The sequence below is a fragment of the Mercenaria mercenaria genome, chromosome 7, assembly GCF_021730395.1.
Source record: "Mercenaria mercenaria strain notata chromosome 7, MADL_Memer_1, whole genome shotgun sequence".
Lineage (NCBI taxonomy): Eukaryota > Metazoa > Mollusca > Bivalvia > Venerida > Veneridae > Mercenaria > Mercenaria mercenaria.
Window position 1 is genome coordinate 83,593,001 of NC_069367.1, and position 16,765 is coordinate 83,609,765.

General features: G+C 33.6%; 1 protein-coding gene across 1 annotated transcript in view; it reads right to left on the minus strand.

The window, feature by feature from the left end:
* LOC123555194 (GRIP and coiled-coil domain-containing protein 2-like) overlaps positions 1-13,295 on the minus strand; it is a 50,196-nt gene extending 36,901 nt beyond the window's left edge. Inside the window, exons 1-10 of the mRNA XM_053548825.1 lie at positions 12,967-13,295; positions 11,381-11,530; positions 10,116-10,283; positions 8,625-8,676; positions 6,221-6,359; positions 4,763-4,834; positions 4,146-4,215; positions 2,860-3,003; positions 885-967; positions 188-347 (exon numbers count right to left, since the gene is read on the minus strand). Of these exons, the coding sequence (XP_053404800.1) occupies positions 188-347; positions 885-967; positions 2,860-3,003; positions 4,146-4,215; positions 4,763-4,834; positions 6,221-6,359; positions 8,625-8,676; positions 10,116-10,283; positions 11,381-11,530; positions 12,967-12,996 (1,068 nt within the window). The 5' untranslated portion in view covers positions 12,997-13,295. The remainder of the gene's footprint in view (positions 1-187; positions 348-884; positions 968-2,859; positions 3,004-4,145; positions 4,216-4,762; positions 4,835-6,220; positions 6,360-8,624; positions 8,677-10,115; positions 10,284-11,380; positions 11,531-12,966) is intronic.
* Positions 13,296-16,765: the final 3,470 nt, after the last annotated feature.

The following is a 16,765-nucleotide window of genomic DNA, read 5'->3' on the forward strand; positions in this document are numbered from 1 at the left end:
ATCTGGTACTTCTTTAACTTGCTGAAATCTAGGATAGCTACAACATTTTAATTTTTCCTACTTTACAACTCCTTTTTCTCTAAATTAATATTTTTATGGCAAAAACGCTGTTCTGTATCAGAAAATTAAGACCTGCATGCCTTTGGCTGGGGAACACATATATCTGATATTATTAAAGTGAGCTTACATCCTCTAAATATTTATAGTGAGGTGGAAGAACTTCTTTCACTTTTTCCACCTCGGCCTCTGCTACAGCTTTATATACACGATCCATCCTTGCTGATAAAACTTTAAAATTTTCATCTACTTGACCTTTTTCTGGGTCAATGAATTTGTGTGCTAACTGTCTGAAAGAAAAAAGAAATATTTTCATATTTTCAGACATCTTAATTTCAGAAGTGTTAAAATATGGGACTGGGACCGTTTTCATTAAAATCCCAAAGCAATTTCCAGTTATCTGTGATGCAACGAACCTTTAGCGTGCTGGCGGGGAGTGATTCTGTCTTTGCTACCAGTGCAGACCAAAATCAGCCTGCGCATCAGGTCATATTCACTTGATATTAAACAATTCAACACTCACACCAAATGTCTACTCAAATCAACAAATCATTACCACAATATATATGTGGAAGTTTTTAATCAGTCAAAGGGTAATAACTCTTGCCATACTAATTTTCAAACAATTTGCAAGACAGCAGCCTTGAGTAAACATAAACACAATAAACAAAATTAATATCAACTCCAGTAACTAACTGCTACTACAATATTACTGATGAAGAATGGACTGCCAACACCAAAATGTTTTGCTCTGCCTTTTCAAGGGATAAATGTTATATGAATGAAATTAACAAAGTACTTTATATATCATTAAAAAACTAACTTACTTAAAGTCTGTTTTCATTCCCCCAATAACTCCACATGTAGTTGTTTGTAAATCATACAGTTTCTTTTCTAAATAAACTATGTCCTGCAGAAACATAAATAAGAACTTCATAAACAAAATCATTAAAAAAAAACTTAGTAAACTACATAAAGAAAAATCATGGACAAGAAGTAAATGAACTGAGTTCTGTAAAAGTACATTCAGGGAGATAATATATAAGAAGTTAATGATCTTAATTCTGTATAGAAAACTCCATTCAGAGGATTATGATCAAATAGGAAACCCTAGTTAACTTAAAAGCAATATATCTACTAGACGCTGTCTGTGAGCTCTGCATTGTTGCATTACTGAGGTTGACAATTCTGCTAGTTTTATGAAAATCCATCCAGTGGTTAGGAAAATATGAAAGGGACATAAAGTTGAGCTATTTGATTTTTTACCTCCAAGTGTGGCCTTGACCTTGGAAGTAGTGACTTGGGTTGTGCAGTCTGCATGACATCTTAATGAGGTTTACAATTAATGATATAGTTTTATGAAAATCTTTCCTGTGTTAAATAGGATATGGAATGGACACAAATTTAAGCTATCTGATCTTTGACCTCCAAGTGAGACATGTGACCTTATAATCCATTGACCTAGGTTGTGAGCTCTGCATGTTGTCTTGATGAGGTAAATACTCAAATCTAGTTTTATGAAACTCTTCTAAGTAGTTTAGAAGATATGAAACTGAAATTAAGTTAAGCTATCTGATATTTGACCTCCAAGTGTGACCTTGACCTTGAGCTTAGACCAGGTGACCTGGATTGTGCATTCTGCTCATAGTCTCGACGAGGCATATATTTGAAGCCAGTTTTATGAAAGTCTTCTAAGCCATTTAGAAGATATGGAGCAGACATTTAGTCAAGCCATATGACCTTTGACCTCCAAATGTGATCTTGACCTTGGACCTAGTATTCTGGGTTGTATGCTATGCATGTTGTCTTGATGTGGTTGATAACTAATGCAGGTCTTTTAAAAATCTTCCCAGTAGTTAAAAAGATATGGAGCAGACATAAATATGGACAGGCGGACAGACAAACATGCATGACTTCAATATACCCCCACCATACATGTGATCTCCTGGGCGAGAGATATTTTGTATCTGGGGGTTTAAAAATTAATGTAAAGACTAAATAAAATGGGTATGTAGGATTCCCATAAAAAATGGTAAGTTTTTGGAAATTAAAACTTACTTTTATTACCTCAACATATTATCTAAAGATAAAAAGATAGCATAAAGAAGGAAAATATTATTAACAGTAACAGATAAATCATATCTGAATTACTACTGGTATAGACATACGTTTCTGTAATTTTGCGTCAAAAAAAATTAGCAAAAACATATTTTCATCTTCTATGTTTCTTTAAAAGGGGCTGTCCATCACAAAATTCCCTTTGTTTTTTAAGAACTATTTGTTTCAATATTTTAGAGATGTCAGTTACTTAGGCGTAAAAAAAATTGTTTGTTTCCAGTATCCCAACCTACCCTAAATTTTTGGCCCGACCCTAAATGTTTCTGTGGCCTTGGAGAATATTTTTTTCAACTTTTTGACAAAAAGTGTCAAAAAGTTGCAAAACTGCACTTTTTATGCTTTAAACATGCTGATTGATGTTAGAAATCAACTTACTGATGTTCTATAACCACATGGTTTGCATTCATTTTTTGACACAAAAATAATTTTTGAAAAGTCTCTCTTGATAAAAAAATAAATAAAAAAAAAAAAAAATTCTGACCTACCTACCCTATTTTTTTTTTAGCATGTTACCGGAAACAAAGAATTTTTTTAGGCCTTATGAAGAACAAGTCAGTTCTTGTACAGAATCCAAGGAACACTACTGCTGTTGCATCGCATCAATGAAGTACTGTAGAAAAACAGCATTAATATCAATCAAACAGATTATATCTATAGTACAGTAACTATGGTAAAATTGTTTACCTTATCTTGCATATAATTTTTCTGACTAAGTTTGCAGGTACTCATACTGTCATCACTGTCCTCACTAGAGGGTACAGGACTGTTCAACCTCTCTGACTGCAGCTGATTCTTTATTCGTAACTGTTTGTAGGAGCTGTCTCTCGTCTGCAAAAAAATGAAGATTTAAGTTTTAGCTGTTTGAAGTCAATGCCACAATCTATACAATAAGCTCAGTAAGGGGAACATGAGGATTCAAAAAATTTGAGGACATGAGCTTGATCCACTAGCAAAGCCGTAGTGTTTGAACAGATCTTAAATCAATTCATTAATTCAACCTTGACCCGAATCTATGTTTGGAAGTAATGAGTGAGTTGAGTAGAACAACACTGGTCAACCTAACTGGCAGTTTTACAGAGAAGCTGCTGATAGTGCATGGCAATGAAACCAGTAAGCAAAACATATGAAAGCCTCCAGTTTATTTAAAATTATATCAAAATTACTTGGCTTTTCTATATTAGTGACTGACAAATTTTCTATATTCAGAAATCAGTTTTTCAATTTTTATAAAACCTTTGACAGAAAATGAATGCCACTGTGCAAGTTTTAGATATAATTTCTATGTACACAATGTACATCTAGTAAACAATGTACATCTAGTACACAATGTACATCTAGTACACAATGTACATCTAGTAAACAATGTACATTTAGTACACAATGTACATCTAGTACACAATGTACATCTAGTACATAATGTTTCTAATAAAAAATGAACATAAACATGTAGTACACAATGCACAACTAGTACACATCTAGCACACAATGTCAAACTAGTACACAATGTTGAACTAGTACACAATGTAGAACTAGTATACAATGTACATTTAGTACACAATGTACATCTAGTTCACAATGTACAACTAGTACACAGTATACATCTAGTACACAATGTACATCTAGTACACAATATACATCTAGTACACAATGTAAATCTAGTACACAATATACATCTATATACATCTAGTTCACAATGAACATCTAGTACACAATGTACATGTAGTACACAATATACATCTAGTACACAATGTACAACTAGTACACAATATACATCTTGTTCACAATGAACATCTAGTTCACAATGTACAACTAGTACACAATGTACATCTAGTACACAATGTACATCTAGTAAACAATGTACAACTAGTACACAATGTACAACTAGTACACAATGAACATCTAGTACACAATGTACAACTAAATAAGTACACAATGTACAACTAAGTATAAAAAGACAATATCACACTTACAGACAGACGGATTTTATAACTTTCATTTTGTTGCTGTAGATTCTCTATCTCTCTCTCTAACTGTGTAATTCTATAAATAGACAATAACTATACAATACATGTATTTTTGAATTGAAAACTAGAAAAATATCCTTTATTAAAATACATCCCCTAAAATTCAAAAGAAACAGATTTGGCTTATTAACCAACTTATAGAACTGCATTAGAATACTTTAACTTAATCAAAGTACAGTTAAACTTGTCTAGGAAGCTTATCGTTCGGTCTTGCTAACTTGCTAACAGTACAGGTGATCTTTCATATATCCTAAACATAGTTTAATGGTAAATGTGAAGAGAAATTGTGACATATCAAGGTAACAAAATATACCTAGTCTTAGAACAAGTGCAACTTACTGTATTGATTCATAGATCTAAACAAAAACAAACTATCTGAAGCACTTTGTTTTGCAAATTCTAAACAACTCTAAGTTATCACTTAATATATGACACATGTATCAGACTCAATTAAGTTATCACTAAACATATGACACATGTATCAGACTCAGCATTGGACTCAGTCACTTGATATATTATGACACATGTATCAGACTCAATTACGGAATAAATTATATTCATACTTGTCTGTTGACTCTTTTAAAAGTTTTTGTTTTTCCTTTTCCCAAAGCTGTTGATTGTTATTTCTTTCTAACCTGTAAAAAAAAGGTAAAAAAATCTCATTTCAGTGTGATGATTCTACATCTATAAATCTGGTATAATAATAATAATAATAATAATAATATCATGTGGAGTGCTAAGAAACTAATATGAGAGAGGACCATTGAACGAGATCTGACAATATTTCTTTCTCAACAAATGAAAACTTGTGAAGAAACAATCATACTACAACTGAAAGAGATGTTACTGGTATAGTGATGTCATTGTTCTATACAGACTGTCTGTTGTATATTCCCCTTGAACAGAATTTGACAGATTCTTTACAAGTCTTATCTCAGTAATGTAGTGCTATCTTTCTCTTAATATGTATGTAAAACTACACTCCCCTTCAATATGAAACTGAACTCTACTGAAAGGTGAATGCATCGAAATTAAATAAGACAATAATTCACTACCAAATATATTAATATGGAAATATTGTATAAGCCTAAATAGAACATCATGTTTTTTGGGTATTTTTGCTATAATAGTTCAAAAGCTTAAATATTGATGGGAAATACTTTTTTTATATATTTTGTGGTTAATTCACTCCAAAAACCAAAGTCCCAACAACCTAACAAAAATCACATTTTGTTTTATTTTCCAAACTTGAAATTCATAAATTTACATGTCACAATGAAAGAAACAAACTAAATGTTCTGTCCATGAAAGTTGAAACATTTCACAGTATTTTACAAGAAACGCGGCAATGCCACGAAACCAGGTTTTCAACACTTTTCATAAGAATAAAAAAGTATACTGAATCACAGTGCACCACTTTAAAGCACAACCCTAACCCTAACCCTAACCTAACCTAACCATAACCCTAACCCTTACCTAACCCTAACCCTATTTTTAGAAACAATGACCTTGACCTTGACCTTGATCCCAGAAACCCCAAAATCAATCCCAAGCTACAACTTTATATAAGTTTTCTATACACCAAGTTTCATCATGATAGCTCATTCCTAAGTTAAGTTATTGACCGGAAACCCTTTTTCTATTTTAAGTAACAGTGACCTTGACCTTGACCCCAGAAAACCCAAAATCAATCCCAGCCTTTGTCTTGATATAAGCTACATACATACCAAGTTTTATTAAAATATCTGTACCGAAACAAAAGTTATTGACCGGAAACACCAGTTTGACGCCGCCGCCCGCCCGCCCGCCCGCCTGCCTGCCCGACCAACGACATACCCCAATCTAATAACTCAGATTTTCGTTGAAAACCTGGTTAAAAATAGGACCATGTCAAAATGTGGCTTTTTTACTAACAATTATCATAATAAATCATTTGAATACATCGGTAGTAAAACTTAAAAAAAAAATTATCAAGTGCAAAAATGCTTAAACATTGTATACAAAAGAAGTATATAACTCACTCTGTGATTTGTTTATTTTTCTCTGATATTTGTTGTAAAAGGTGCATATTTTGTGCAGCATAATCACTGTTTTCTGCAATTTTCTCAGTGTAGAATGTCTTTTGTGACTCAATTACTACATCCATCTTTCTTATTCTCTCTGTAAATAAAGAAATGACAGATACAGTAAAACACAAAATTGCTTGAGGCTGCAAAGGTATTAGTAAAATACTTATCCAGGGAGTGAAGCTGCATGATGGTCGAAACTTAGTTTAACTTAACAACAAGTGCAGTCGGAATACAGCAACTCTCCACTATTCAACAGCCTTGTTAACTGAATAAGTATAAAAGTCATATATGGGGAATAATTTATGCCTTTAGTGCATTAGTAAGTTAAGTTCACTGAACATGTTTAAAGCACAAAAAGTGCAGTTTTGCAACTTTTTGTTAAAAGGTTGAAAAAACTAGATGCCCACGGGCAACATGTCGAGCCCACCAGCTGTCAAAAGGACTAGGAGTTGCACATGTCTCATTGAGGCAAACGTTTATGCCAAATAAAAAATGATTGCAAAAAGTTACAATATAAGTTATTTATAATAACAACAAAGGGAAGTAAATCTTTAAAAAAATCTAAGTCCACACAAAAATCCTTACCAGTAAAAGTAGGTCAAAATACACCTCAAAATTGGATGCAACATGCATATTGTACTACAGAAAAGTGGTCTTGATTTTTCCCTACGACCAGTAATAAAAAAGTTACAATATAAGCTAATTATAGTAATAACAAAGGGAAGTAATTCTAAGTTTTTGCACATGACACTCCGTCTCATCATGGTGAACAATTGTGCCAAGTTGCATCAAAATCCCTCCATGCATGAAAAAGAAATGCTCCGGACAAATTCATTCTTGTATCTGACCTTTGACCTCTAAGTGTGACCTTGGGACCTAGGGTCCTGGTTCTTGCGCATGACACTCAACCACATGGTTGTGAACATTTGTGCCAAGTTACATCACAATCCCTCCATGCATGAAGAAGAAATGCTCCGGACAAAAGTCATTATTGAATTTAACCTTTGACCTCCAAGTGTGACCTTGACCCTTGAGATAGGAATCCGCGGTTTGCGCATGACACTCCGTCTCACTGAGATTAACATTCATGCCAAATATAAACGAGATTGCTCCATGCATGTCAAAGTTATGGTCCGGACAAACAAATCCAGACTAACGGACGCACGCGCACACACACAGTCACTCGCACGCACATACACTGAACAGCCATTTGGACAACTTTGTCCTCGCTTCTGCAAGCGGGCTCAACAAAAATCTCCAAGGCCATAAAAAAACGTAGGGTGGGGCAAATAATTTAGGGTAGGTCGGGATACTGGAAACAAACAATTTTATTTTAGGCCTAAGACTAGTGGGTAATGAGCTTACATACAAACACTAAACAAAAAATTGCTTAGTCCAAAAAGGGGCATAATTTTGTAAAAAAGCAAAATTTCGAGTTATGGAACCTGTGCAGTGTAAGTCAGTTTATCTCAGTAAATAAGTGTTTGAACACAGATGCCGATGCTAACGCCGACACACAGGCTGTACCTTCGAGATAGAAACAATAACGAACATAATAATTGCTCAAGTTGATCCCAAGCTTGGTTCATTGTGGCTTGAGCAAGCAGGTTTTCACTGTAACAGACCTGTACAGGCTGTTTTCTATCATTGATCAATCAGATCAATTTATCAAGCACCTTATTAGCTAAGTGCTCATCGATGCTAAGTGCTCATCGATAAGTAAGATCTCATAATATATTAATATATTATATGGTTTTCACAGGTTTAGTGAGATTTCAGCCTATATTTTTGTAAGAGTTTCTAATCTGTTTTGCAGTAGAAAATAATACTGATATACATTTATTGCTTAAATAGTCTAGATAGATTAAATTTGTCAGTTAATCTCTGTTTTACAGTGTTACAAGCAGTTGAAGGGGCAAGCCTCTAGATTTATGTTGATATTTTTATATTTCAAAGTGGAAAGAATTAGGTACATTTACATAATAACTAATACAATTTCAACCTAAAATACTGATTTATCTTTTTTATGTACTTTACACTTTCCTCTATTTTAGGAGTCTTGCTAATGTGATATACATCTCTAGGTATGTCTCTTAAAAGTGAATTGAATCATATTATAGGCCTATTTGTTTATTCTATAGACTGTTAAGAGCTCTGGTTGAATAGATTTTATTTGGAACATAAGGCCCTCAGGCAACTTTTAGCTTCGACAGAGGTAGAGGAAGGCCCAAAATGTCCTTTGGGTATCATAATTATAGACATGGGCAGCAACTGGGTAGAATGCTCCAACATTTAACTTAGGCTAGACTGGTTTACCCTTCTGAAAATAACAGCTGCCACCATCAGCAATACATACCCTCCATTGTATTTACTTTGCCCTCCATCGCCAGAATCTCATTTTGTTTCTCCTGTAGACAGAAAAAAGTAAGAAGACATTACATATTGAAAAGCAGGTATATCATAACCACTGTTTACAACATTTTCAGAGAGCAAAATGCCTCTCTATGAAGACAGAGGTTTTCTTATCCTTCAGACAAAATTCTCCATACATTAACCTCTTCAGAACAATAGACACATTTTGGTCATCCCAACTGTGTTCTCTGGTGTGGCCACAATGTGGATGAAAATGAAAATGAAAATGAAGTATTATCATATTATGGTAATGTCTTTACCCTAACACAAAATACAACTTGATTCATAAGTTCATAATCTATGTGATCATCTGACCTTGTGTCTGACCAAGTTTGGTGAACATCCTTTAAGAAGATCTTTAAAATGATAAAAGTCTTTTTGTTTGTTTTTCTACATTTTGCTGTGACAGCCCAAAAATGTGTTCCCATTAGAACAAATCTCAAGATAAGAAAATGATTTTTTCTATTTTTGGCTCTGGTGTCCCCTACAAGGGACAGAACAGAACCATTTGAACACATTTGAGACCTTACAATGACACTACAGATGCTTCGGACCAATTTTGATAAAGATCCATCAAGCACTTCATGACAGGTCTTTCTATTTTTAAGCTCCACAGGCCCCTAAAAGGGGCCAAGTGCCTCCATTTGAAGTTTGGGGCAAGACCTTACAATGATGCTACAAACTAAGTTTAATGAAGATTCACCCACAGTTTCATGAGAAGATGTCTTTTAAAGTTTTAGGAGATGCTACAAATCAAATTTGATGAAGATCAATTAAGCGGTTTAAGAGAAAAAGTCATTTAAAAACATTTCTATTATTATCTATAGGAAGGAGACAAACATCTCCATTTGAACAAATTTGGAAGTGGACCTGATAATTATGCATCACACCAAGTTTGATGAAGATTCAGCAAGCAGTTCATGAGAAGTTGATTAAAGGTATTTTCATTTTTAGCCTTAACAGCCCCTGAAAGGAGCTGACTGTTCCCATTTGCAAATATGGGAGAGGTACTACAGACCAAGTTTGATGAAGATCAATCAAGCGGTATATGAGAAGAAGTTGTTTCACAGTATTTCTATTTTTAGCTCTAGTAGCCCCTTAAAATTGAGAAAATTTTGGAGAAGTCCTTGTAATGATGCTAAAGACCAAATCTGATGAAGATCCATCAAGCAGTTCATGAGGAGAAGGTTTTTGCTTTATAAATTTGGCGGAACATTAAAGGGGCCAAAGTGAAGCATTTGAACAAACTTTATACAGGTCCATGCCTGGATGCTACTGACTAAGTTTCTCTAAGATTCGCTTCCAGAAGAGAAGATGTTAAAGTAAATATGTTGCCACAGGATGATGGACAATGGATGCCGGACCATCCACTTATAATAGTAACTGAAATGTTAGATGCTAATTCCAAAATGAACATTTTCAAATAGAAAACTACCTCCACTTTCCTGAACACAGACTGTGAACATTTATCCAGCAGTGACACAAAGTCAAGGAGTATTTTGACAACGCTGTTCCTCTCATCCTCTGTGAAATCTCCATTACAATATCCCACCTCACTGTTCTGTAAGTATGACTTTCTGATCTTATCCCAGTTCTTCTCACCCTGTAGAGAGTTTACAAGAAGTCTGTATATTTTGCTATACCGTATGTCACAGCAATGCCTTATTTGACTCAAAACTTTGGTGGTACGTTTAGGACATGCAGTTATTTTTTTTAGATTAAATTATCTTGTGCGCACGGCATTTTATCTCGAGCTCATAACATACGAGATAAGATGTCAAGCGCTCCAGATAAGATGTAGTGTGCACAAGATAATTTAATCTTAAAAAAAATAAATGCATGTCCTAAACATACCACCATACAAAACTGTTCATCTGTTTTAATCAGAAAGAAGTTTTGAACCCAGTACAAAATTTCTTCAGGGTTAGACCAAACATTTTCTTCTTTAAACAAAAACTTCAAACACAAAACCAAAAGGAACTAATAATTATGAGGTTTTTCATACAGAAGTAATTAAATATTGCATTATTCTAAAGTCTTTTTTAGATATCCTTTTCCAGCTTGAAATAAAAAAATATAAAAATCTTGAGTGTAACCTACCTAACAGTTTCAGACTAAGATGGTCTGGAAAGCATTCTGTCAAATTTATTGGGAAAAAAGTATTGTGCAATGGTGCATGATATGTCTTCATTATATAAATCCATGAAAGAAGTTTAGTGCATGGCCCCTCCAAAAACAAGCACAGGTTCATATAATTTACCCTGCTTAACATATACCTATACCATACTTCAAAGCAACTTCAAAAACAAAGCCATCACATGGACATCATATGAAACTTTTTATATGCTCCTTTTATATACATCCACACTTTCAAAGGATGTACTGGAGACTTTCTGAACTTCAGAATCTGTATCAAATGAACATGAACTTTAGTAATGGGTGCAAATAGAGTGCCTTGCGTAAAAAGTAAAACATGTGACTTGTTTTGAATCAACAAGTCAAGTTCAAGACAGACTTTTCTTCTCTCTGTTTCATTAATCTTGGTTGCATTCTTTGCTTCCGAAGGATTTTTTTACAGATCTTATTCAGTAAGGGATAGATTCACTAGTGTAACTGAACTGGAGATAAATTCAAGAGTGTAACACAGCATAGAATATCGTAACTACAAATAAGGAAAACAGGAGTATAAGAAAAATTTACCAATGAGGTCAGTCTTTTCTTGAGATCTGCGTAGCAATTTATAGGCTCTGTTACAATATCGTAGAATATATCAAATACTTCTACCACTGCATATTTCAACTCTCGAATACTGCTGGCATTGAAAACAAGGGATGTCAAACTATTCAGCCTCTGAAAGAAATTATTGTATTTTATTTTCATGTATATATATATATATATATTTCAATGAGGTTGTGAAATGTAACAGTGAACTTTTTTTGTTAATAGGTGAAGAATACAAAATACACTTGTCACTGGTACCAAACTACAAAATGGGTGATATTTGGCCACATCCACTGAAAATATAATACAGCAAGTGCTTTTTTATTTACAATATCTTTATCTACACCAACACCAGATTCTAAATTTTCATTTTTTGACTACACCACTCATTAAGATATGGCCTAGTGTTCACTATGTTCACTGGTGAAAGATATCTATAAACATCCTCTATATGTATGTTAACAAAATAACTTTTTACAAAACTCAATTTCTTTAATTTTGTGGGCTTATAAATCACTTTTGATCAGCCTTTTATTTCATAGGTGATCCTAGTGCACAAAGTCAGAGAAAATATTACATGATTAAACAACCCCTTAAAGCTTATCATACTTAACTCTATTGCAACATGATATAATTTTTTTTTTTTCAAACACTGGTCTTTTATTGTTCGATTAAAATATCAAAATGTTATATCTATATAGATTAATCCTTTTGTTGCAATAAACCAAAAAGAAAAGCAAAATTATAGCAGACTTGGTTCGCTAGATAAGGGGTGATGAAATGTGCACCAACCCCTTCTTTATACTTATTTCATTAAATAATCTCTGTATGATGATATTAATTATAATTAACACATTGTTTAAAAAATATCTGGAATCAGTACTACACTAATTGAACCAACTATAAATCCACCATTCTAATATTTGTATTATTGTCTCAATTCTCATTCACTCTAATTAATTATCTAACTACATTGCTACACTAGCTACTGTCTGAGTCTTAAACTTAATGTCTCATAAAATGTAAAAACTTTGATAGAAAATACAAACAGTAAACAAATACACTGAGGAATCTCGGCCCAGGTCATGTCTCTTTTATCCACTGATCCCCCTAAAAATATACAACATTGAATGATGCTTTAACCAAGTATGACAAGCTTCTATTCTGGAAGTGGGGCTGAAATTGGAGCTGGAAGTGGAGCTGACATTGGAGCTGTAACTGGAGCTGGAAGTAGAGCAGAAATTGGAGCTAGAAGTGAACTGAATCTGAAGTGGACCTAGAAGTGGAGCTGAAATTGGAGCTGGAAGTGGAGCTGAAACTGGAGCTAGAAGTGAACTGGAACTGGAATTGGAGCTAGAAGTGGAGCTGAAATTGGAGCTGGAAGTGGAGCTGAAACCTGAGCTGGAAGTGGAGCTGGAAATAGAAGTTGAGGTGGAGCATCTTTTGTATATAACATACTTCTTATAAAATATTAGATTGTCTCTGCAGGAGTTGCACATTTGAAAAAATCTTTGTTCAAATTTTAGATATGCAAATAATTTTTATACAATGTTCAAAATACATACCAGATCTTCAGGTACAGAGTTGTCCTCCATTTTCTATGTAGATAAAAGAAATAAATTTCTGAAAACAGAATAAGTCATTGTAAATCACAACTACATAATTCCAATATACAACAAAGTTATTTGTAGCACTAAAATCTCAGTAAAGAAGTTTCTGAGACAACAAAAGTAAATATATAGTAAATATGCCTCTTTTCCTCTCTCAAATGAAGGCATATTCAAAATTATATATTTTCTTCCTTTTTTATTATTTTTTTTAATCTATGCTCCTTTATTTTAAGTTAATTTTGAAGCAAACTTCCACACCTCAAATTCAGTCACTAGTACATACTATAATGTACTATACTCATATCTATGGTGGCTGATTTGTGCCATTTAGGCAACGTTCCATGGGGTAATGTTGGTCCTGGCACCATTCATTGCAGCCCAAGGTTCAATGGGGAAGACATTTGGTGGGGCGATGTTCACCCAGGTGACATTCGGCGGGGCGTCATAACGACGCTTGTCAGGGACAGATGGAAACAACAGAATGGCATAAACCAGCCACCATATATATCAAATATGATAATTAAAAATGACATAATGTCAATAAAATTCAAACAGTGTCATCCTCCACAAAAAACATAAATTTTATTGTTAATGTAATGAAATAATACTTCATCATTTAATATATAGAAAATTTTAAAGTCATTAAGACTGCAATTTATGACTGTTGAGTATTCCACATTTTCGAAGCCCTTTCAGCCTAAGCACAATTTGTATAAATTTATTAATCCTCGGTATTTAAAGTATATAACACACTCCTTGACAAATGTACATTATTTATACTTTTTTAATCTAGTGTAATTAATTAATCCTGGATTACATATTAGACGAGGGAGGTCATTCCACTTAACTCTTATGTTTGTGTTAGCAGTGATTTACCATCGTAAGAGATAGTGCATAAAAGAAATTAATTTCTTCTAATAAAATTGTAAACACATTTTACTCTTCTTCACAACAACATCTACCAGAAACTTTATTCAAACACTGAAATTGAAATATTGCTGTAAAAATGGTACTGGTGTATGGTTTTTTTTTTTTTAGTTGTTTATACAATCCCTTCAACACAATTTAGTTCATATGACAACTTTTCCAGTCTTTGATGGTGAAGGAAGACCCAAGGTGCTCCTCTAGGCTTTCTTTAATCATGGGTGGGACACCTGGGTTGAACCACTGACCTTCTGTAAGCCAGTTGCATAGCTTCCTTGCATGAAGAATTCTACATTCCAGGCAAGATTTCAAATTCTTGGATCTTTTAGTCGTAACAGATATTAAAGAGCATAGCATTTTATGATGAAAAATCCCAACTGCCTGTAGAAGGATTCGAATCCAGGTCACTAGGGTGCTAGTCCAATGCTCTAATCACTGAGCCCACTGAGCCAGAGATTGGCTTTAAACATGCATGCTGAGAATGCATAAGCGTAAGCGACCGTAACACTTCCTGTCTTCAAAGAAGTCATCATTTATGGTGACATGTAAGCCATTTTACTACAATGTGAAATCATTTTATTTCCTTGGCATGAAATATTGTCACTATGTTGGTATATGAATGAAACTAGAATTCAATTTTGCAAACTGATGTATGCAGCCAAAAAATCCATGAAAATAAGTACCTCATGAATTTTTAATTATTTTCCAGTTTGAATTTAACCCTTATCCTGCTAAATTTCTATAATGAACTTGACCATCTTTCAATTTGAACAGTACCATTAATTGTTAAAAGGGGTGCTGACCAAAAAGATACTGACTGAATGGCGAACAGTGAAGATCTTGATCATGATCTACACTGGTCACAAAGGCAGAATCAATCCTGTCCAGCATCTAAACTAAAGGAATGATGTTCAGTGTACAGTTCTTACTTTGTGTAAGAAATATTAGGCATCATAATGAAAAAATATGGACATCTCCTGTCCTGCAGTAAATAAACTGAGACTGAAAAGGTGAAATAATATTAGATTCTTTCACCGGTTGTAGGTGCAGATGGGAATATCCGGCCTCGAGGGTAACTGTTTAGGCGGTAACAAGGCTCCCTGCCGAGTTACCGCCTAAACAGTTACCCGAGAGCCGGATATTTCCATCTGCACCTATAACCAGTGATAGAATCTTTTTCTTGCATACCGATTTCAAGAAATAATAATAGAAATAAAATCAATCGAACGGCTTTCTTTTAGAACTATTTCTTATGGCAGTGTATTTAAACAAAGCGCTGGAAACCAACGTCCATAAACAGGAAAGACGTCATGACGTTTCAAAATAAACAACAATGTTTATGTCCGGTTTTGTTTTATCAGTTGCAGCGTAACGTTATGAATTTTTGATAAAATAACGTGATTTGAATCGAGAAATATACTATCAGGAACCAATAGGAACTGTCAAGGTACTGACCTTTAATTCCGTTTTTTAAATAAAATATAAATTACTACATAAATCCTCTACATATATGTATTTCGTTATACGTCATTTACAGCACGAGAGTCATCTTACACCCTGGGGTGTAAGATGGATTTTTCCAGCACCGGTAAAAATACTGGAAATCCCCGTCTGGTATGCAAGAATAAATTATCTACACTCTCAAGCATTATTTTAAATAATAATAAATAAATTTCATCATTTTGGTAAAAAATTATACTGAGCTATATTCACACACAAAATTTAATTTCTGTTGCTTTTTTTGTTAATTAATTGCCCCAGTTATACAGAAATGCAACCCTGTTCAGGGAATTTATTTGGGGTATACAGCATGTAAAAACTTTCAAGTACCGTACCTTTCATCCAGTTCTTGGTAATAATCCAGTCAAGAAATTAAATGTCATTTTGTCATTTTTTGTTACTTTAATTAAACACCAGAAAAACTGACAAAATTATTTCCTGTAAGTGATATAAAATTAAGAGAAATTATTCTTTTTTCTTCAAACACAACCAATAAACTCTAAACAGACGCACTCTTTTAGTTACGAGACAGATTTTCTACTTTGTGTCACTCCGTAAACAGCCGAGGTGAAATACATAAATATTTTCAATATTTTATTTTCTTACAATAACAATGCTTTATATACAAGTGAAAACATAAACGATCTGATAAAAACTTTTTTCAGCACTTTGAAATTAAACGTTCTTAAACTTCTAAAACAGAATTTACGTAGCAATCTAAGTTTTCTTATTCTTAACAATTTAATACCCTTTTAATCCAGCCAAAAGTATTAATGAATTGTTTGGCTTCAATTCAATGTACAGGTCCTTATAATTACCATAATATGTAAATATATTTTTAAGTAAAAATTTATGGTCAAGACCTTTAATAAGATTATACAAAAAAAAAATTAATATTATCTTAAAATGTTATGTTGCGGCATTACAAAACTAAACATTTGACTGACTAGTGATGATACCTACATATTTAAGTTTAAATTATGACAAAATAATTATACTTTAGTCTTAAAATGTTGATCGCTTCTGCTAAAACAACTATCAGACAGAAAATGTCTTATCTAACCATTACATGTACATTTCATACTTTTTGTGCTCCCCCCCCATGAGTGGTGGGGGCATATAGATTTGGTCTTGTCCGTGCATCCGTCCGTCCAAAGTTCGTGACGCGCCTAGCTTGAAAAGTATTTGATATAAATTGATGAAACCTTGCATGAATCTTTATCATGATATGAACTTGCGCACCTCCTATTTTTCGTCTGGCTCTGCCCCCTATTTTCAGAGTTATGGCCCCTGAAATAGTCAAAAATGCACATTTTCACCTTGTGACATG